This window comes from Pseudonaja textilis, chromosome 18, assembly GCF_049901715.1.
Source record: "Pseudonaja textilis isolate UNSWEBS1 chromosome 18, rPseTex1.2, whole genome shotgun sequence".
In the NCBI taxonomy this organism is placed as follows: Eukaryota; Metazoa; Chordata; class Lepidosauria; order Squamata; family Elapidae; genus Pseudonaja; species Pseudonaja textilis.
In genome coordinates, this window is record NC_142007.1 from 4,348,372 (window position 1) to 4,368,994 (window position 20,623).

A 20,623-nucleotide genomic window follows, 5' to 3' on the forward strand; every position below is an offset into this window, starting at 1 on the left:
TGTACCATAAGAGAAACTTGAATCATGCCTAGCCCTTCTATCAGCCACATTTCTGTTTTCAGAGAATTTGCTGTCCTTTTTGTTAGAGCAGCATTGCAAAATGTAATTTCTCAAAATGTAATTTCTCCCATTTTTTAACCAGGCCAGCTAAAAACTTGGAAGCCAGATTTTCCGGGCTTAAGGATCTTGCAAAGTTTGCAAACTCAAGAGAAGAGATTCTCGCTCCTAAACGGGGTTAAGTCACCTTGATTGTTGCCCAGAGTTTTAAATTTTAAACTGGGCCCTGTTCTATTTTTTTTTAATGACCTCCTTTGCTTGCTTCCTAGTTTCTTCATTCTGTTGGGATTTTATTTGGGATCACTGCATTTTATTAGGCACTGCCCAGAGTGCTTGGGCTATATTGGGCAGCTTAAAAATAAAAGAGTCAAAAAGAAAGTACATTAAACTACAAGGATAAATATAAAAAAATTAAAAAAACAACACATCCTAAACTTAGTTGCTGCCTTGGCTGGAGATATCGTGCCAACTCAACCGCTGTGGGTTTATGAACCGTGGTTTACGGCTCAGCACATGGATAACAACAAACCAGTGGTTCTTCAACCTTGGCAAAATGGTGTGCGCCAAGGTTGAAGAACGCAGAGTTAAGCCATGATTTAAGCCCGGTGTACATCTTAAACCTTTGCTTTTTGAAGAGATCCTCCCCCAGAAGAAGAATGAGCCACTGCTGATAAACCAGGGAGCAAACGTGGATTTGCATTTTCCCCACCAGACAGAAACCATTAGCCATGTTATGTACGTAGTGTGAGAGTGTAGCTGATTTTTCTTTTCGTAGGCTTCCATTTAAATTTTACTTCGAACTTACCTGTGACCTTATTTTCAATGCCGGGCCTAGTTTTAAGCCCATGTGGTTGAGTAAATGCTCTTCGGTCAAGAGTGGCAGGGTCTCGCCATCGATGGCCTGTTCCCGGAAGACCTGCCAAGAAGCAAAAACGGGGCTGCAACTTTGCTAGAAATGGACAAACGCAATTTTTTTCCCCTCCCAAACACGGCATTGTGTCTATATTCTCCAGAGAGTTGCAATGGTGAGATGGGACTGCATATAAATCAGTGTTAAATCACTTAAAGATGGATGGACTCCAACTCCCAGAATTCCCCAGCCATGAAGCTTTAAGATGGATGGACTCCAACTCCCAGAATTCCCCAGCCAGCAGGCATTAAGATGAGTGGACTCCGACTCCCAGAATTCCCCAGGCAGCAGGCATTAAGATGGATGGACTCCAACTCCCAGAATTCCCTAGTCAGCAGGCATTAAGATGGATGGACTCCGACTCCCAGAATTCCCCAGCCAGCATGCTGACTGGGGGATTCTGGGAGTTGGAGTCCACGGGAAACCTCGCTTTCCAGGTATCTCTAGTTTTTCAAATGCCACTCAATTAAATACTATCTATAAATACTCTAGCAATGTTATAGTGTGGGCTCTATTGCCTAATCTTCTAATTGCTCTACTTGAACAGTAACATAGTTAAATGTTTTTTATTTTAAACGCGAGTGCTTCAAGTGGAAGAAACAGGTTTCACCTTTTAAAAGCAAATGCCTACCAAGGGGAAAACCCTGCCAAGGGATGGTTCTAACCTCCAAGATTACATTGCATTACATTGACAGAGTCGGAAGGGACCCTGTAGGTCATCTAGTCCAACCCCACCGCCCAAGCAGGATGCCCTACGCTCCATGCTTCCTGTGCTGCTTGCTTTCTATTTGCAAGGAGAAGCAGCAAAGGCAGTGAAGAGAGGCATTCATCAAACAAGGGCAGGAGACCAAATCTGACCAGATTTCCAAGGCAGAACTTTTTTCCTTTTGAGCAACCCTTCTTCTGCCCAATTACTCCCTCCTTTGCATTTTATATCGCGTGGCTGTTTAGAGTGAAAATTTCGTGCAAAATCTCGGGCCTCCTCCTTTCCCAGAGACCCAGAGACGATTTTTTTGGGGGGGAGAATCAGCTGTCTTGAATACAGAAATTCTCCCCCCCTCCACCAATCTCTCTTCTTCCCAGCGCAAAACCCTCCAGCACGATTTTATTTCACAGTTCGCAAGGAGCTGCGGATTTCAGGTAGCTGAAACATTAAGCAGATATATTTTTTTTCTCCCCATTTGGATTTCCCCTGTGGGCCCAGGCCTCCTTTCAAAAATAAATCCCAAATAACAAAACGCAAAAGCTTGATGATGGGGTGGGTGGGTGGATAATAAAAAGACTCAAATCCATGCAAAGCAATGTAGATAAATAAGTATTGTTCTTTTAACAGTAGCATAGTAAGTAACGAATCAGTAAATTAGCTACAGATAATATCTACGGTAAATGAATTTAACTGTTATTAAATGACACGTACACTGCTATGATATCACTGTAAAATGTGGGAACTTGTTTCTATTTTTTAAACTGTTGAAACTTTGAATGAATTTTTTTTTTTAAAAAAAAGACTCAAATCCTTTTTAACTTGCTTGCACAGCAAATGCAACACTCAGTGCCACCGTTGCTCTAAATCTTTCCCACCGTCTTCTCCAAATTTTCCTGCAGATGCACCCGGGTTTGATGGATGTTTGTGGGCCAGGATCGATGGCTTTTCGCCCTCCAAAAGGACGCTGTTTTTATTTCCCTGCGCCCCAAAGATCTGGGGCGGCAGAGGGACCAGAGCAAGGAGGCGCGCGCACACACACACACACACACACACAAAACCTCAATTTGCACAGCCTGCAATTTTGCACGAGCAACACGCTGGGTTGAAATGGCACATTCTCTGCGTGAACTTGTGGCGAATGCCACGGGTGTTATTCCAGGAGAAATGGCCCAAGAGGTTTGTGCCAGAAGGATTATAATGATGGATTGACCGTCATTCAGAACGTGCAGTGAGGTTTTCTTTGAAAAAAAAAACGAAACAAAAAGAAAAGAAAAGAAAAACCAAACTGCCCAGAATACTATTCTCTGGCTGAGTGGATATGAATGAACATAATAAGGATTAAGGGCTCCTTGGGAAACGCCAAAGTAACTTTCTCACCGAGTTCTCAAAATTTGGGATGTTCAGGATAGTTCAGGGAAGGAAGGTCTGGAGTGAGGAGACATAGAAACAAGCCAATTTTTTCTTTCTCACCAAGGAACATAAAATTTGCTAAAGTCTCCCTGATTTCCAGAGTTTTATAAGCAGTAATTTGCAAATCTAAACCAGGCTGCCCTCTTTTTCGGAGAGCCTGGCCAACCCTGCAGGGGTGTTAAGAAGGCCACGTCGAAAACAAGCAATAGTAAATTGTTCTCTACGTTTCTGGTAGTCTTTGACTTAACAATCATTTGCTTAGTCACTTTTATCATTATCTTCTTTTAATGACCCCCATAATCCCTTACGAGATGCAGTCTGGAGCTGAGTGTTTTACTGGCTGGATGCCTTTCCTGTCGCCAATGCGGAGTTTTTGTTCGGCCAAAATATTCTCATTGTGCCCAGAGAGAGAAAAATCTGCCTCTAGCTAGGATCGAACTCACAGCCTCCCGATTGTGAGGCAATCAATCCTAATCATTTGTTTAGTGGTCTGTTCAAATTTACGACGGCACTGGAAAAAAAATTCTCACACCTGGAACCGTTGCAGCATCGACACACCATCCAAATTCAGACTCCTATTTATGACGGTTGTGGTGTCCCAGGGTTACGGCATCACCTTTTCGTCCTCCCGATAGTGGGGAAGCCCGATTTACTTAACAACCGTGTTGCCAGCTTAGCAACTGTGGTGATTCGCTTAACAACGGTGGCACGAAAGGTCGTAAAAACGGGACAAACCTCCACAACTTGGTCTTGTGCTTAGTAACAGGGGCTCAATTCTGGCCTACAGTGCCAGAAACATCACAGAATCTTAACGGTGTGGGTTTTAATGGTCAGAGATGAAGGCGAAGGTGGGATGTGGGGATTGTTCAGTTGGGATAATAAACTAAGATGAACTTTTAAAACAGCCTTTATTTTTCACCAGACTCTCCCAGTTCAGACTAGCTTTGGCAATTCACGCCCCCCTTTAAATTATTTTTGGCAAAAAGAAGTCGCCCAGCTGCCTCGTTTCACACATCCTTGGCTTACAAAACCAGGATTTGCTGGCTTCTGAGCTAAAAGCAAGTCACGAGAAGTCTCGCCACCCTCCATGAATCCAGCTCTTACGGGGTTCACGTAGGTAGCTGGAGGCTGGACTAGAGCAGTGGTCTCCAACCCGTGGGCGGGACTAGATGACCTCCGAGGTCCCTTCCAACACTAGTCATTCTTAACACTTAGGAAAACGGGGAAAAGCGGCCCGTAAAACTGCCAGTAGACAGTTGAATTCCCATCTCAGTTGGGGAACCTTTAAAAAACAAGAGAAGAGAAATAAACCTGGTTTCCTTGCCATTATGCCGCTTCCTTCCCAGGTCTCTCCTTCCCTACGGACCTGAAGAATCCAGATGTTTCCAGACTCCCCTCTGCAGCTGGAGTTCTCCAAAGGGCATATATATATATATATATATATATATATATATATATATATATATATATATATATATATATATATATGCCACAATGTGCTAACTGGGAAGCCAAATTAACAAGCCCTTTATCGTCCAGCTGGCAGCCTCCACTTTCCCACCCACTCAACCGCGGGAGTGATGGATGGGTTTTGGTGGCATTCCTGTCCCTCCCCTGTCTGCTCTGGGGGGAGAAAAATAATTGGACTTCCATCAGCGCTGCTTTTATTAGGCGAGCTAAGCCAACATGGGGGTTGCTTGATCCTTCGTCTGGAAATATTATTTTTCCATTTTCTTTTTTTTTTTAAAAAAAATTTCTTGTCAAGCTCTTAGAACCAAATCAGGAAATTCCATCCTGGTGAAAAGTCTGCGCGGATGAATCGTTTTAGGCTAGGTGGCTTCAGGGTATTAACTCCCCTCCCCGTCCTTTTAAAATTATTTTAAACTTCGTTTTTTTTAAATCTGTGTCTCTTTTTTATGTGGCTGGGTTTTAATCTTTTGTTCCCGGCTCTGCAAACCGCTTAGAGGGGGCTGAAGCGGTATATAAGTCTAAGGGCTACTGGGATCTCAAACCTCCCAGGGGCTCAGATGAAGTGGGCAGGGTATATAAATTGGATAAACAGAATGAGATGCTCGAAAGAGTGGTCTTTTTAAGGAAGAGTAGCCAAGTTTCTAGTCCCTGTGATTAAAAAAATTGGATAAATAAAATAGGAGCCTCGAGAGAGAGTGGTCTTTTTAAGGTAGAGTAGCCAAGTTTCTAGCCCCTGTGATTAAAAAGTGAGTGCAAGGCCTGACAAAAACCTCAGAAGATTTGGATTCACTTGTCTGAAATGACATAGGGACTTGATGCTTGAGCAGGGGGGTTGGACTAGCAGACCTCAAGGTGCCTTCCAGCTCTGTTATTCTGATGGGTTGATTGACTGGATCCGATTTCGAAATGCTCAGGGAGACATTCTGGATCTCAGAAAAGGCTTAGTGTGTCATTAACAGTGTGTAAGTGTGTGTAAGAAGAGCAACCAGGATGACGAGGCAACCTGTAAGTCCAAGGCTAGGACTCAGGAAAAACAGGCTAAACATATGCAGCCATATTATGACAATCAGGCAAAGGATAAGAAACGATGTAAATACTGATCTCTATATTCATATCTATCTCCATTTATTTATATATTAAGTTGAAATTGTAGAATGAAAGAAATGGGTATATGGAAAGACGATAAGGAAATGTAAAAGATGTCTTGGCGTTGATATAACGATGTATAAAGTTTGGTTTTATGATTTTAAATTTTGAAAATTGAATAAAATTTAATAAACAAAAAAAATAAACATGCAGCCATAAATAAACAACAACTTTGGGAGCCTTTGACTCCTGAAACTCCGTCGTCCTCTGTCGCCCGTTGTATATGTGCAACAGGGTGCGTTGTGTTGAGTTGTGTTGCCCCCTTTTTTTCCCCTGCAAATATTAAGGGAACATACCTGGCTGTATTCAGCACAACCGGAGAGGCAGCTCACGAAACTGCACACGTCATCGATGCTCCATTTACTGACGTCTTGCAACGCCGTGGCGGCGGGACCCTCGTCCCCATCCAGAAAGAGACCTCCCATTGTGCCTGGAAGGAGCAGGGGAAAAAAAGGAAGGTTTTTTGGGGGTTTTGCACAGATGGGGAAACGGGGGTGAGCGGAGGCGAGACGGAAAAGACGAAACATAAATCACCAAAGCTTTCCCCCCCCACTCACTTCCCCCCCCTCACAATCTCCCTCCCCAGGGGACACCCAGCCTGCTCTCCGCTGTTCCTGCGTTTCCGCCCCCCAGCCACGCATCCATCTTTAATGAACTGTCAATTAAAAATACCAGGCAAGGGTCAACTGGGAGGCGAACTCCTCCGGAGGGGTTTTTCCTAGCCTGGAGGTGGGGAAAGCCTTCGAGGAAGGGGGGGGGGATTGGAGAAGAAAGGGGGAGGGGAGTCAAAGGCACTAATGATTTCGGCATGTTGGGAGCGCTTTTCAGGCGGAAGGAGGGGAGGCGGTTCCGAGGACGAATCCAGCACAGGGTGGTAAGAACTAGCAGGAAGGGGCGCAGAGCGGGTGGACGTCAGCCAGGTCGCTGAATTATGGCGGAGATAAGCCAGGATCTCTGTTGCATTTAACAGAGGGATACAATCAGGATCAAGGGGAGCACTAATTCCAGAAAGGGGGGGCGCGGGGGGAATCTGTTCCGCTGCCAGGAAAACTGCAAGGATGCATCTAGGAAGTTATCGGAAATTAGGCGAATTCTCTCTTTAAACAAAGCAAAATTTCAGAAACGTTTTTCCAACTAACTTCTTGGCTTGGGAATGTGATGCACAACATTTTAATGAGTTGCCCAGATTTTTTTTTGGGGGGGATGTTGAAATTGTGTGTGTGTGTTTGTGTGTGTGTGGACGGAGGGAATAAATCTCTGGGGGAAAAAAAATGACAAATTATTTTGGACAAAGTCTCAGGGTTTAACCGTGACTTCCCCACCCCATCTCAGTAAAAACTGCAAATGAAGAAAAAAGAAAAAATGTGCATTTAACTCTTGGATGTGGTAGCTAACGCAAACCGGTCAGTTTAAAACTCTGTGGCAGGAGATCCAACCTTGGACAAAAGACCTGGAGGGATTTTTGCAAACTTTTGGGAATAAGAGAGATTTCCAGCTCTGGCGTCGGTGAGTCTTTGTCTAATTTTTTAAATATATATATCTATTTAGTAGCCAAGAGGAACCTGTGTGCCAAATTTCAAGTTTGTAGGCTTTATGGTTTTGGAGATTTTGTGATGATGCGTGAGGGGTACTTCAATTTTATATATATATAGATTGTGTACCCTTCTTTAGCCCAAGGAACTCTGGGTGACGTTTCAGTAAGCTGGGGATGATGGATTTTGGTTCCCCTCGCCAGAAACAGGGCCCTACACTCGATCTTAGCCAAATGGCCAAGATTGGGCCCTAAAATTTGACCCAATCTTTACACCACGATTGCCAGATTCCTCTTGGGAATTCTTCACATTTTGCTCTTTCTCCACCACCCCCCAACCCAAAAAAGGTGTGTTCTCCCGCATCCAAGAACCCCAATAGTCCCCCTTGACTCACCTGCATGGAAATACGGACTCATCGTATACGGGAAACCAAACGGCAGCGGCTGGGGTGGTGGGAGGGACGCCGTGGGGAGTAGCTTGGCCTCCGCTTTGCCAACGGTCGGGCCCAGGAGATAGCTAGGCAACTCCGGATTGGAGGAACTGCAGGGCTGGTTCTGCCCAGCTGGCACCTCGCCCAGTTCTTTGGCGCCCTCGCCAATCTTTGCCACGGCCTCTTTGCACTCCTTAACCTCGCCAGCCGCTCCGCTGTTCTCGGGCTTCAGCGCCTCCGGTTTCTCGTCGCTCGCTTCGGCGTCGCTATCCGAGTCCTTCATTTCCTCCGGCGGACGGCTGTCCAACAAGTCTTTGGATTCGCTCTGGCCCAGAGCCTCGGAGCGCGAGTGCGCGGCCTTCCGGCTGCCCCTCCGCGTGCCCTGCTCCTTGGGAGGGGTGGTGGAGACGGCGGGGACCCCTTGAGGGTTGAGCGAGAGCAGCGGGGCGTTGTTGTGCCGGAGGACCAGCATGGCGTTCCTCCGGGAGAGCTCGTCCCGAAGCGGGTGCCCTTCCGGGATCTCGTGGAGGCTCCGCAAAGCGGGGTGGTCTGGGGGAAGGCCCGGGTGCAAAGCCATGGGGTCGCTCGCCAGGAGCCGCTGGCGGTGAAGGTTTTCCAGTTCTTTCTGCCGGATAATTTCCGCGGACATCTCCAGCCTAGGCGGGTAGAGAATTGGGTTTGAGAGAGGAGAGATGTCATTGAAATCCCACGTCAGAGTGTTTGCTATTGTGAGGCAACTCAGGAGCAACACACAGCACACAGAGGCTTTGCCTTTTAACAGCGTTTTATATATAAGACGGCTATATATGTACATATATACATGGCAGGCAAGTAATCTATCTTCTGTGCTCTGCACGGAGAACTACAATGGCGACAGAACACAAAGGAGAGAGAGATACGCTCTCTCAGGGCCGCCTTTTATATAGACAGTTTGTTAAAGCGGCAGTTGGTTAAAAGTCCTGTGGGGCCCATCCTCAGTCTTAAAACAGCAATGACTCTGCTGACTCACCCTCATTGCATCAGCATAAAACTCACTTGACCCCTGTCTTGGTTGGTGACAGAAATTTTGGGTTTCAACTGTAGTCGCGAGTCGAGACTGCCTGTATACACTTTCCGTCTCGGACTCAGTTGCCCTGTCTCTAAAATGGGATCAAGTCAGCTGCCTCAGTGGGTGGTTGTGAAGGGTGCGTTTAAAAGAAAATCTGAAACAATAAAAAAAAGTCTCTATTTCAGGGATCTTCAAACATGACAGCTTTTCTTCTACTTGAGACCAGGCCAGCTGAGCAGGCAGAGAAGGACCCAGGCCCATCCCCTCTCCATCCTAGGGCATGCAGGTAGAAATGGAGAAAGTTTATGGTTCCTCTCTGAGTTTGGCGTCCTTCCCAGTGTGTGTTATCTGTGGACATCCTCCAGCCCTTATCTTGCCTGGTTCGTGTTGCCTTTTTCCTTCTTTGTGTAATTGTGTGGGAGTTTTTTTGTCTTCCGTCAAATATATTCGGAGCTTGGAAGCAAACTGAAGGAATAAAAGGGGCTTCACCTGTTTTCTGTGACTGTGTTTGTTTTGTATCCCACCCTAGATCATCACAATACATTCCAATTCTTATCTTTAAAAGGTTGTAACTAAAATACTGGAGCTTTTGCCCACTAAGATATCTAATTGGAGAACGCGAATGATGACACCCAGCCTATGAACGTGCTCAATTGGGAGAATTTGGTTTATAAGACACCCGGGGGAGTGGGGGGAGACTGAAATGGTGCAGATTGGCTTCATACAGGGCAGTGCCAGGATGCCGCCTCTAATGGATCCTTCAAAGTTTTTTGAAGTTTGGCTCGAGAATCATGATTTATTTAGGGCGATTGCTGGAATCCTGACACTACAAGAAAATCACAGGCGGGGGATATTTGGGGTGAGAAAAACCTAGCCTCCTAAAATGAAGGCCAGTGGGAAATGACTTCCATATAAAGAGACTTTCATGAAGTGGACAAGCTCAGCTTTGCTTTTAATTCTTCCTCTGGCCCCTCCCGGTCAGCGAGGGGTCTAAGCAGAGCCCAACATGGGAGGCACCGCGGGCACTGCCAGGCCCAACCAATTCAAATCCACACCTCCCATCTTCTCGTGTTCTCCAAACAAAGCCGGCTGCCCAGAAATATCCAGGATTAAAAAAAGAATGCCCCATTTCTCTGGCTCGGCCAAGTCTACCCGGTAATTGCTGGTCATCCAGGGACAAATGTGGGGGCAGGCGGGCAGGCGGGCAGGGGTGCCAAGCCCTGAGTGTATTTGACTTGTGTGGCAACTCTCACCTGGCAAGATTCTGTTTCCTGAGCATCTCTTGCTGGCGGGCAAAGATCTCCGCTTGGGCTGGCTGGAGGAAACCGTAGCCTTGAAAAGGGAAGAAGGAGAAGAAGAAGAAGAAGCAGCGTGAATTCGGGATACCAGAGAAGGGCAGAGGGCAAAGGGTGGGGAGGGTGCTTGGCTAGCTCGAGGTTCAACTCGTGGCATGTTCTGGCTAGAGATGGAACAACGTCAGGCCTGGAAATTGAGACTCTCTCTGTGTGTGTGTGTGACAGAGAGAGAGGGAGAGAGGAGAGGGAGTGGGAGAGAGGGAGAGAGGGAGAGAGAGAGAGAGAGAGAGAGAGAGAGAGAGAGAAGGAGGCTGTAGACTCAGGGAGAAAGGAGAGATGAATTAACCAGGGGAGGGATAGAATTGCAGCCGGAAGGAGGGAAGGAGGTAGACAAAAAGAGGAAAACGGAAAGAAGGGGAAAAGAGGTGGAGAGAAGGGAGGGAGGGAGAGAGGGGCGGAGGCAGGAAGGAAGGACTGAAAGAGGAAGGAAGAAGAGAGACGAGGGAGGGAGGACACTGAAGAAAGAAGGAAGGAAGGAAGGAAGGAAGGAAGGAAGGAAGGAAGGAAGAAGAAGGAAGGAAGGAAGGAAGGAAGGAAGGAAGGAAGGAAGAAGGAAGAGAAGGGAGACAAGGGAGGGAGGACACTGAAGAAGAAGGAAGGAAGGAAGGAAGGAAGGAAGGAAGGAAGGAAGGAAGGAAGGAAGGAAGGAAGGAAGGAAGGGAGACAAGGGAGGGAGGACACTGAAGAAGGAAGGAAGGAAGGAAGGAAGGAAGGAAGGAAGGGAGGGCACTGAAAGAGGAAGCAGGAAGAGAGACGAGGAGGGAGGGAGAAGGAAGGAAGGAAGACACCAGGGGAAAAGAGAGAAACAAAAACGAAGGACAGAATGAGAATGAGCAAACCCATTAATTAATCAATTAATGGACTGCATTAACGGGAGGGGGAGGGAGAGGACTTACACGGAGAGAAGAAATTCATAAAAGAATCTGCAGAGTGAAGGATGAGAAGCGACCCCCCCCCCACTTCTTAGGCTCCCTTATCCAGCCTTGCCCCCCAACCAATCCACTCCTCCTTCCTACCTGCTCCCCCCACTCCCTCAGGGTTGAAGGAAGAAAAAGAAAAGAAAAATAAATGTCACCCCCTCCCCGTCCCTGTTTCAAGCCCTCTGTTCTCCCCCCACCAAGCCCCCTTCTCCCCCTTCACAGCCCTCTTACCTGGTGTCTGGCACAAAGCTGAAGGCACCCCCAGAAACGGGGGTCTCAAGTGAGGCCCTAAAGCGATGTGGGGAGCATTCTGGGGCGACAGGAGAGGTGGAGGGTGGGACATCTCCCTGTAGAGGGGAAACGTGAAAGGGGAATGTGGTGACCCAAAGAGGCCTGGCACAAAAGCATCAGAGTCACAAAAGTACGTAAAGTCCCTTAAATTCCTCCAACTTGGCCTCCAATGTCCAGTTATCATCATCGTCTGGATGAAAAAAAACTCTCCCACGAACAGCGTTTAAAGGGCAGAAATTCCATCCGAACCCAAAGTACATATAAAGTATAAATAAAAACCAACACAAACCACTTGCTGCAGCAATTAACCAGACAGGGCAGGAGAAGGGATTGCAGACTTCCAAAAGATAACGAAACACACGCCATTGGGAGGACGCCAGAACCCAGATAAGACGTGACAAACAAAGATAATTTCATGCTTTGCTTCCAGCAACTTTGCTGTGTGCAATTTGCCTTTTTAAACAGTTTTCCCAGCTGCAGCTAATCAAGGGGATCAGGGCCCTTTCCTCCCCCTGTAAGCCACGCAATTCACCTTGCTCCTGTCTCCGTTCCTCCCGCGTGCCCTAGGAGGCAGAGGGGGTGGGCCTGGGTCTTCCTCTAAATGCCCAGCCGGACTGTGCCCTTCCCCAGTTTCCTCCGCAGCCACCGGAGCCACACCCCCACTTCCTGTCAGCTGATCCTCCTCTCCCTTGGAATCAGAGTCCAACAGGGGCATGAAAGGGAACGTTAAAAGGAACGAAATGGAAGGTACAGAAACATCGATATTCAGCCTTGTGTCTTCTTACTTTTTCCTGGGGTTGAGCTTTCTAACCATTGGGAAGGAAGAAAGGAAGGAAGGAAGGAAGGAAGGAAGGAAGGAAGGAAGGAAGGAAGGAAGGAAGGAAGGTTGGAAGGAAGGAAGGAAGGAAGGAAATAGTAATAGTACTTAAGACTTATATACCGCTTCACAGTGCTTCACAGCCCTCTCTAAACGGTTTACAGAGTCAGCCTCTTTGCCCCGAACAATTTTGGGTCTTCGATGGATGCCAACAGCTAGCAGGGTGTTTCTGAAGACAATTTGGGAGGGGGGGGGGGGCAAGTTGGCACAGGACCACAAACACTCCCCCCCCAAACATTTGTCCGCTCGCAACCCTTCTGAGAATTGCAAAACGGATGCTCCCCACGGTTGAAAAGAAACCTTTCCAGCCGAGAAATCTGCCAAGATGGATTTAAAAAAAAACCCTCCTCCTCCTCTTTGGTTCTCGACCCATCTGTCTTTCCCCCTCCAGCCCTTCCCTTCTGTCTGCCTCTGCGGGGAGGGCGGGGGGGGGGCTCCCCTCTTTTCCCACCCTCCCTTCTTTCCTTCCTCCTAAACTAATTGCAGGGCTCCCGGTGCGTCTGGAGGACAGCCGCGGGCCTGGCAGGGCCGGGGCGCAGGCAAAGCCGAGGGAGGTGGGGGGTGGGAATCGATCGGCTGGCTGTTGAAATGTTAATGCTAATCGCGTCACGGCTCCGCCAGAGCCTCTCGCGCTTCGCTGGCAGCGCCAATTAATCTCAGGTAACTGCAGCCGTGTGTGACCTTCGGGGGCGCTTAAATGCCGGGCGCCGCAGCCACGGCCGAGCGATGCTGATGTAATTACAGCATGAAAAGGGGGGTTAATCACCGGACTTAATCCCTCCGGCTTTGCAATTAGCTGGGGCCTCTCCTTGGTGGCGGCGGTGATGGTGTGTGTGTGTGTGTGTGTGTGTGTGTGTGTGCGTGCGTGTGTGTGTGTGTCTGCCCACAACCCACACTCTGGACAGACAGCTGAGCCGATGAATAACGGACAATTAAAGCTGCCAAAGGAGGGAAGGGGGGGGTCCAGGGAGGGGGGGGGAGGGCAGAGGGAGAAGCTGGTCCTGAACTTAATTAGCTGCAATCATCACGGGGAGATGAAAGCAAAGGGGGACTTGCCACCTGCTGGATAAGGACCAATTTGGGAAATCAAGTGGCCGTTTAACCGATCCCTCCCCCGCACCCCTGTTAAGCAGGCCCAGTGGCCCTTGGCTGACCTCTTGAGCCAGACAGGAAGGGGTGGGGGTGGAAGGGACCACAGAGGGGTTAGCCCCCCCCCAACCACCCCTCTTTCATGACTCCGTCCCAATTTCCACCCCTCGCCATCGCCGCCGTCTTCCAATCCTTCCGCAGTGATGGCCGTATATCTAAGGTTCGCCTCCTTTTCTGCCTCCTGACCGGCTCAGGGCAGACTCGGACTTCTGTCTTTCTGCGGGTCGGTAAGAGGAGGACCCAGATGGTTGTGGGGGGCAAGAGGCAAGACATTAAATTTTGTAAACTGCTTAGAGAGGGCTGTCCAGCACCACGAAGCGGTATACAAGTCTAAGGGCTACTGAGTTAGGTAGTTAGATAGACAGACACGTGGATAGATAGATAGATAGATAGATAGATAGATAGATAGATAGACAGAGAGAGAGAGAGAGAGAGGATGGATGGATGGATGGATGGATGGATGGATGGATGGATAGATAGGTAGGTAGGTAGGTAGATAGGTAGATAGATATAGAAATAGATAGGTAGACAGACAGATAGGCAGGCAGGCAGGCAAGACAGATAGATATACAGTAGATAGACAGATAGATAGGTAGATAGATGATAGATACAGAAAGACAGAGATAGACAGAGATGTGGATGATACAGATCCAGATAGATGATAGACAGATGAGATAGATAGATGATAGATGAGATAGACAGATAGACACACATGTACATAACAGATACAGATAGATGATAGACAGATGAGACAGACAAACAGGCAGACAGATGATATAGACAGATAGATAGATGATAGACAGATGAGATAGACACAGATGTAGATGATAAGAGATACAGATAGATGATATAGACAGATAGATGATAGACAGGTGTAGATGATAGAGAGATACAGAGAGATGATAGACAGACAGATGAGATAGGCAGATGATAGAGATAGACAGATAGATGATAGATAAGACAAATGATAGACAGATGAGATAGACAGACCCAGACGTAGATGATAGATACAGATAGATATAAATAGACAGATGATAGATGATAGACAGATGAGATAAAGACAGACAGATGTAGATAGATGATAGATACAGACAGACAGATGATAGATGATGATAGGCAGACAGAAGAAGAGAGAGAGAGAGAGGGAGAGAGAGAGAGACAAGAGGGTTTTATGACCCTCTCTCTCTGTGGCAAGAGGGTCATAAAATGGGACAGAACTCACTTAACAACGGTTTCACTCAGCGATGGAAATTGGGGTCTCCATTGTGGTTTACCTGCATTTTACTACCGCAATTGGCACCGAGGTCCTTCTCAGATACAGAAACAGAAGTCCTTTGGGGAGGGGGGTTGGTTGGAAACTTTTTTTTTAAAGCGTCTGAAAGGGATGTGGAATATGGGTCATTTCTCCCGCCCGCCCCACCTCCCGCCCGCCCTAAGCAAGGATTTCCCTCCCAGGGAGAGGCGAGAAAAACGGGTTAATTCGGACTTGGCAAAGCCCTCTTGTGAATCCGGTGTCACCCAGGCCAATCGGCTTACGGGCAGCTGACGTTACTTGGCAAGGATTAAAGGGGGGGGGGAGAGATTTGCTGTCACACTACAGGTATTAATCTGGTCCTTTTTGCAATGGGGGGGGCGTCACACACCCCGTCACTCTAACGGCCACCGACTATATAGAGAAACAGATGGACCTCTCTCTATTATTATTGTTATTGTTATTATTTTTGCCTTTCCGTCGGGCAAGCAAAACAGACATTCTGGCTTTTGGGAGGAGCCCCCCCCCTCCAAAAAAAAATACCCTCAAACTCCTACACTTTTCAGCCAGAAGGGCTTCTTTGCTCTCCCTGCCGTGAGTTCTAATCCTGCCCTCGCAGCTCAACACGCTGGGAAGCCAGTGCCAAACCAGCCTTCCAAAAATTAAAAAATAAAAATAAAATTCAACTTTTAAAAAGAAAACTCAAAAAATATCTCTATGGTCATTTTTTTAGGCTTGCCAACAGAAAGGGAGAGGGGGAAACAGGTTTGGAAAAAGCAGTGTGGCAGCTTGGAAAGCGAAAGTGCATTCCACAAATAGTTTTTCAAAGATAGCAGCTAGGTGACTAAAGTTTCTGCCGTGCAAATATCTGTTCTGACCCAAACCTTGTTCCAAGTAAACAAACACCAGGGAGATAAAAGCAAAACCTTTTAATGCTTCTCTGCAAGTTCTGTTCACTCCCCGTTAACAGGCTGTTTCAAACTGATTGTCTCTGATAAGAACGAGCCTTGCCAAGGTTGTGTAAGGCTGCCAAGAACACTAGATAAAGTTGCCAAGAAATATTCCAAACAAAAAGTGTTCCAACACAAACCAAGATAGTCCGAACTTCTACAAGGCTTGAAATGCTAGAACTTCGTTGCTTCCTGCAAAGAATCCTGATCTCTCAGGCTGGCTTTTATCCCTTAAGGGAGGGGCCTTTCCTTTGCAGCCTTACTCCCGAGTCGCCTGTGCTGCTTAAGCTGCTCTTTCCTTCGAGCAGCCCTGCGCGCACGCGCACTGGGCCCAGGCTCCTCGGGGGCCTCTTCCTCACTGCTGCCGGCCTCCACAAGCTCCGAAGGCAGCACTCCCCTCCCTGATGGTCCTGGCCCCATCCCTGCCTCCCACGCGGGCCCCTCACCTGAGTCCTCGCTCCCCGAGACCTCAGCCGTCCTCACCTGCTGCCGGCGAACCACAACAATATCTAACTGGAGAGCCTGATTGATGACTCTGGGCTATGGATGTGTCCCATTGGAGAATATGAATTACGATACACCCAGGGGGTGTGGGGGGAAAACCAGGGTCAAGGGTGACCATGAATGATGTGTCTCAGAGTCGGCTACACCCAGGCAGTGCCGGACATGTTAACTCCCAATAAATCCTTTTGAAGTTTCGGAAGTTTGGCTCGAGACTCATGATTTAATTGGGGTGAAGTGCCGGAGTCCTGACAAAGGTCATCAATACGGGGCACGTGTTTGCATGCTTGTAAATACTGCCCCCCACTTCCCCCCCAAAAAAAACAACCTGCCTGCAAAGATATGAAAAGGATCTTAACTCCTGCGTGGCTAAATTTGATACGTACTTTTAAGAGGAGACAAATGGTTTGGCTAAGTTTTAGAAGTATTGGCTGTTCTTTCACAATCAGCACTAATGGCCTTCAAAGAATCGATGTCTCTAAGTCATTAAGCAGGGCTCACCCGTGCGCTGCATTTTAACCCCGTCGTCGTGGCTCCCACTGAGCAACGCAGCCCCCGAAAGCAGGCTATCCAAGAGCTGACCTTGGACACCAAAGGTCAAGGGTCAATAACAACCACCCCCATAAACACCCACCCGCCAACCACGATGGGAATTCTAGTCTCGGCCAAGTAGAAAAGCACAGGTTGAGACAGCTGGCATTTTCCCCCCCTTTTCTTAAAGCAGAATAGAGCTGGGAGGGACCTTAGAGGTCTTCTAGTCCAGCCCCCTGCTCAAGCAGGAGAACCCTATGCAATCTCAGGCAAGCGGCTGTCCAGTCTCCTCTTAAAAGCCTCCAGGGATGGGAGCACCCGCGATTACTTGTCCTCCCTGTCAGAAAGTTTCTCCTTTGTTCCGGGTTGCTTCATTCCTCGGTTGTTTCTTCTCCTGTTTTCTGGGGCTCTGGAGAATAATTTGACCCCCCTCCTCTTTGGGGCAGCCCCCCCCCCTTCCCAAAATATTGGAAGACTGATATCACGTCTCCATATCTGCCATTGTTCTTCGTTATGTTTTAGCCTCCCGGTCATCTCTGTTGCGCTTCTCTCCCGGAGTCACGAGACATGTGGGCCTTCACCCCCAGAATCCCCCGTCCTCACACCGTTGAGCCTGGGCCATTTTCTGCCTGCTTCCTCGAGACCAATTTTGAATGGAACCCCTTTCCTCAGCCAGGATCCCCAAGGCTGCAAAAACCAGGGAGCGATCTCCCTCCCACCCACCCACCCCCACCCCCCCCCTCCCGCCTTCTCCTCTCTCTGGCTGCCTCCAGCAAGCGGCTGAATTTTTCAACAGCTAATTATTCTTCCTGCCACAATGGCTCCCCTTGTGCAGATCGAATCCCTGCGGAGTCCGACAGGAAGCTGAAATGGAATTTTAGCACCACGCCAAGCGGCTTCCAGTCCCCCCACACCGCTCCCCCTCCCAATGTGCATTACCGCCCACCTCCCGGAGAAAGGGAGACGCCATAAATCTCCCTGCCATCGGCTTTTTGTTCCAGCCACAGATCTTGGCAAGGCTTTTCCAGTTTTGCAAAAGAGCTATAAAGACAGTCCTCGGCTTACGACTATCGCTAGCAACCGGAAAACTTATGGCTCAGTCAGTGTGGTCAGGAAAGGCAGGCCTCCTTTGACCATGCTTGGTTTTAACCAGCCTTTGGTTTTTCCCGATGCGGTGGCTCAGCGAGACGTCACAAGGCAGCCTTTTTCCCGCCGGCTTATCCCCAGTGGCAGCCTTTTTCCCGCCGGCTTCCCCAATGACTTGCCGAAGCCAGCAGGGCCACCAACGGGGATCACGGTTCTAAGCGCGAGGACCGACTGTAAAACACTTTCCCTCAGCGCCGTCGTTAACTCGGAACGGTCGCTTAAACAAGCCGTAAGCCAAGGACAACCTGTACGAAAGGTAGGAGTGGGCCCGATGTGGAGATATACCTCTCGCTGAAGTGCGAATCCCGGTGCTGTGGAAGCCCCTGCTTTCTGCGCTGGCTGGCCGAGTTGCTGGCCGAGGGAAGGTGAGGCTCTAGGCTGCTGGGGTTTCGCGAGGCGACCTCTTGACGCGCCCGGAGGATATCTGTGCCGAGAGGAATAAATCCAGTATAAGTCGTCGCAACCCCTCGTGGAATCAAATTAAAACCAAGATTAGGCTCGCCGGCGATTTCAGCTGATCCTTTTGCGCGTGGTGTCAAGAGCGCCTCTGAGCTCGTGGAAAGTTCCATTTACTGATCCGAGGCTCCCGCTGGGAAATCTCACACGGGCGAGCCAAAATTTGGCCCTTCGAAAGGGACAAGAGAAGTTTTGGCTGGCCTTTGGGGAGGTGAGCTAGCTGAACTAAAAGCTCTGCCCTCTGAATGAATGTATAGAAGGTTTTCTGCGCTTTCATTTTGATGCAAGCTTAATAAAATATACAGGGGCGGGGGAACCCCTCTTATAAACCTATTTACAAGGAGGGGAATGCGGAATTAGAGCGGGGATGGAGAGTTGGGGAGAAAAGGAAGAAGAAGGCGCTGTAATTTAAGCCACAAATAAATAAAGCAAAAAAATAATAATAATAATCCTAAATAATTAAAGATGAGTTGGTGCCATTGGGGATGTCTGCATATCATCGAGAGCTTTGCCTGGCAGAAGTACCATTTATAATTGAGCCTTGTTCCCCCAGCAGGCACCCTCTTGAGCACCTAGGGTGAATTAAAACATTTCCCAGACAAAAAAACTTCACACTGATCAGAAGTGGCCATCCTGTATTTACAATCAGACCCCTCCCAAATCATCATCAACATTTAACAACCCCATAATCCCTTGCAGGGTGGAGTCTAGGCAACTGAATAGAGCCGAGTGTTTTACTGGCCAGATGCCCTTCCTGTCACCAGGGCGGAGTTTTTGTTCGGCAGATATATTCTCAGGGTGCCCAGAGAGACAATTATCTGCCTCTACCTAGGATTGAACTATCATCGAACTAGTCCTTCTTATCACTGAACTAGATATATCCAATTCCGGCAACCATCCTTCGTTATGTTTTAGCCCCCCCCCCCCCCCCCCAAATCATCTTTCTCTGCACTCTTCAAGACGTGCGGGACTTCCAACTCCCAGAATTCCCCCATCCTCACCGCTGTGACTCGGGACGGATATCCCGCCGGCCAACTGGTAGAGACGCTGCTGTTGTTGTTGCTGCTCTTCGAAAGTGCTGTGTTCGTTGAGTGCGGACATCAACCGCCGGTAATCTTCTTCCGGAGTCATCTGTGTCACCGAGCCCTCCAACAAGGGCGTGTGGGAGTTTTCTGTGGGGCGGAAAGGCCAAAAACCGAAAAAAAAAGCAAGCAAAGATGAGTCGTGAGAAAGAAGTGGGAGCCTTGGCAAACCTAACGCAATTTTGCATTGCGGCGTTTCCTTTGCCGAGTTAAGCATCTAGTCCTCATGATATACTGTACTGCCCATATGAGCCCAGGAAACAATCTGGCGCCCATTGGGTCTGCAATTTTACGGAGTGTCCAATCCCTTACTGACTTGGGCCTTGCACATTTTAGCATGCAAAGCAGCAGAATTGAACTATTTCTGAAATTTTTGGGGAGCGGGGGGGGCGAAGATTTTTATCCAGGGTTCTGCATCTTCCCCCCACTCCACCTCTCTTTAAAAAATAAAATTAAGTCTCGCCAAATTTAAGTGCTCAAGGGAACATATCTCACTGTTGAGACTTGTGTGACATCATTGCCTTTTCTTTATCAACAAATCTGATTAAAGAAAACTTTGTTCTTGGTAACAAAAAGTGGACATCAAAAGCAGAGCCGGTTTAAACGTCTCTTTACTTTTTAGCTGCAAAGCAAAGACTAAAATGCTTCGTGGGAGTTGGAAGAAGCCTCGCCGATTTTTCTCTGTCTCTTTTTTTAAAATTCATGCTATTTATACATCACTTTTGTATGAAACATTTCAGCGACATTTTGGGGCCAGAGAAAGCTGCCACCTGATGGAAAAATCCAGGCTGCAGAAGGGGAAGAGCAATTTATTTACTGCCACAAACTACCACTGTCAAAGATTCGAAGGCTGTTTGGAAGCACAACCGTAGTGCTTTCCATCTTACAAGCATCTTACGATCATAATCTTACGCATTATGGCAAGCATCTTACGACCATAATCAGCACCTGAAATGTCCGAGCTGACAGCTCCTAGTTTTCTAAAAACCAAGAAAATCCTTGTTCGTCAATGGATGGGAGGCCACAAGGAGATTCCGCGCGAAAGGACAGGAAGAAGGAAGACTGGGAAGGAGGTCATCCCAGCACCGTGCTGAGGGGCACACTTCCAAGCCCCAAGCCTGATTTTAAGCCAATCCGCTCTCTTTAAAACTGTTGTGGCCTACCAGCGGCCAGTGGAACCGGCAGCAGACTCGGCCAGTGAGGAGGTTGGGGAGGAACCTGGGCCAGTCCTGGAGTCTGGGGAAGGCTCTGACGAGGGCTCTGCGTCGGAGGCAGAGATGGGGCCAGGGCCATTTGACAGTTATCAGCTGCCTTCAGAGTTGGACATCAGTGGGGAAGAAGAACAGCTGGAGCCTGTTCCCAGTGTGCGCATGCACAGAGCTGCCAAGAGAAGGGAACAGTAAA

General features: G+C 48.3%; 1 protein-coding gene across 4 annotated transcripts in view; it reads right to left on the reverse strand.

Annotated features, from left to right (window-relative positions):
* SAMD11 (sterile alpha motif domain containing 11) overlaps positions 1 to 20,623 on the reverse strand; it is a 79,176-nt gene that overhangs the window by 3,742 nt on the left and 54,811 nt on the right. For all 4 annotated transcript variants that reach the window (XM_087914917.1, XM_087914915.1, XM_087914918.1 and 1 more), the window contains exons 6-12: positions 19,139 to 19,309; positions 17,967 to 18,105; positions 11,216 to 11,331; positions 9,963 to 10,041; positions 7,626 to 8,317; positions 5,996 to 6,129; positions 863 to 973 (exon numbers count right to left, since the gene is read on the reverse strand). In XM_087914917.1, the coding sequence (XP_087771043.1) occupies positions 863 to 973; positions 5,996 to 6,129; positions 7,626 to 8,317; positions 9,963 to 10,041; positions 11,216 to 11,331; positions 17,967 to 18,105; positions 19,139 to 19,309 (1,442 nt within the window). The remainder of the gene's footprint in view (positions 1 to 862; positions 974 to 5,995; positions 6,130 to 7,625; positions 8,318 to 9,962; positions 10,042 to 11,215; positions 11,332 to 17,966; positions 18,106 to 19,138; positions 19,310 to 20,623) is intronic.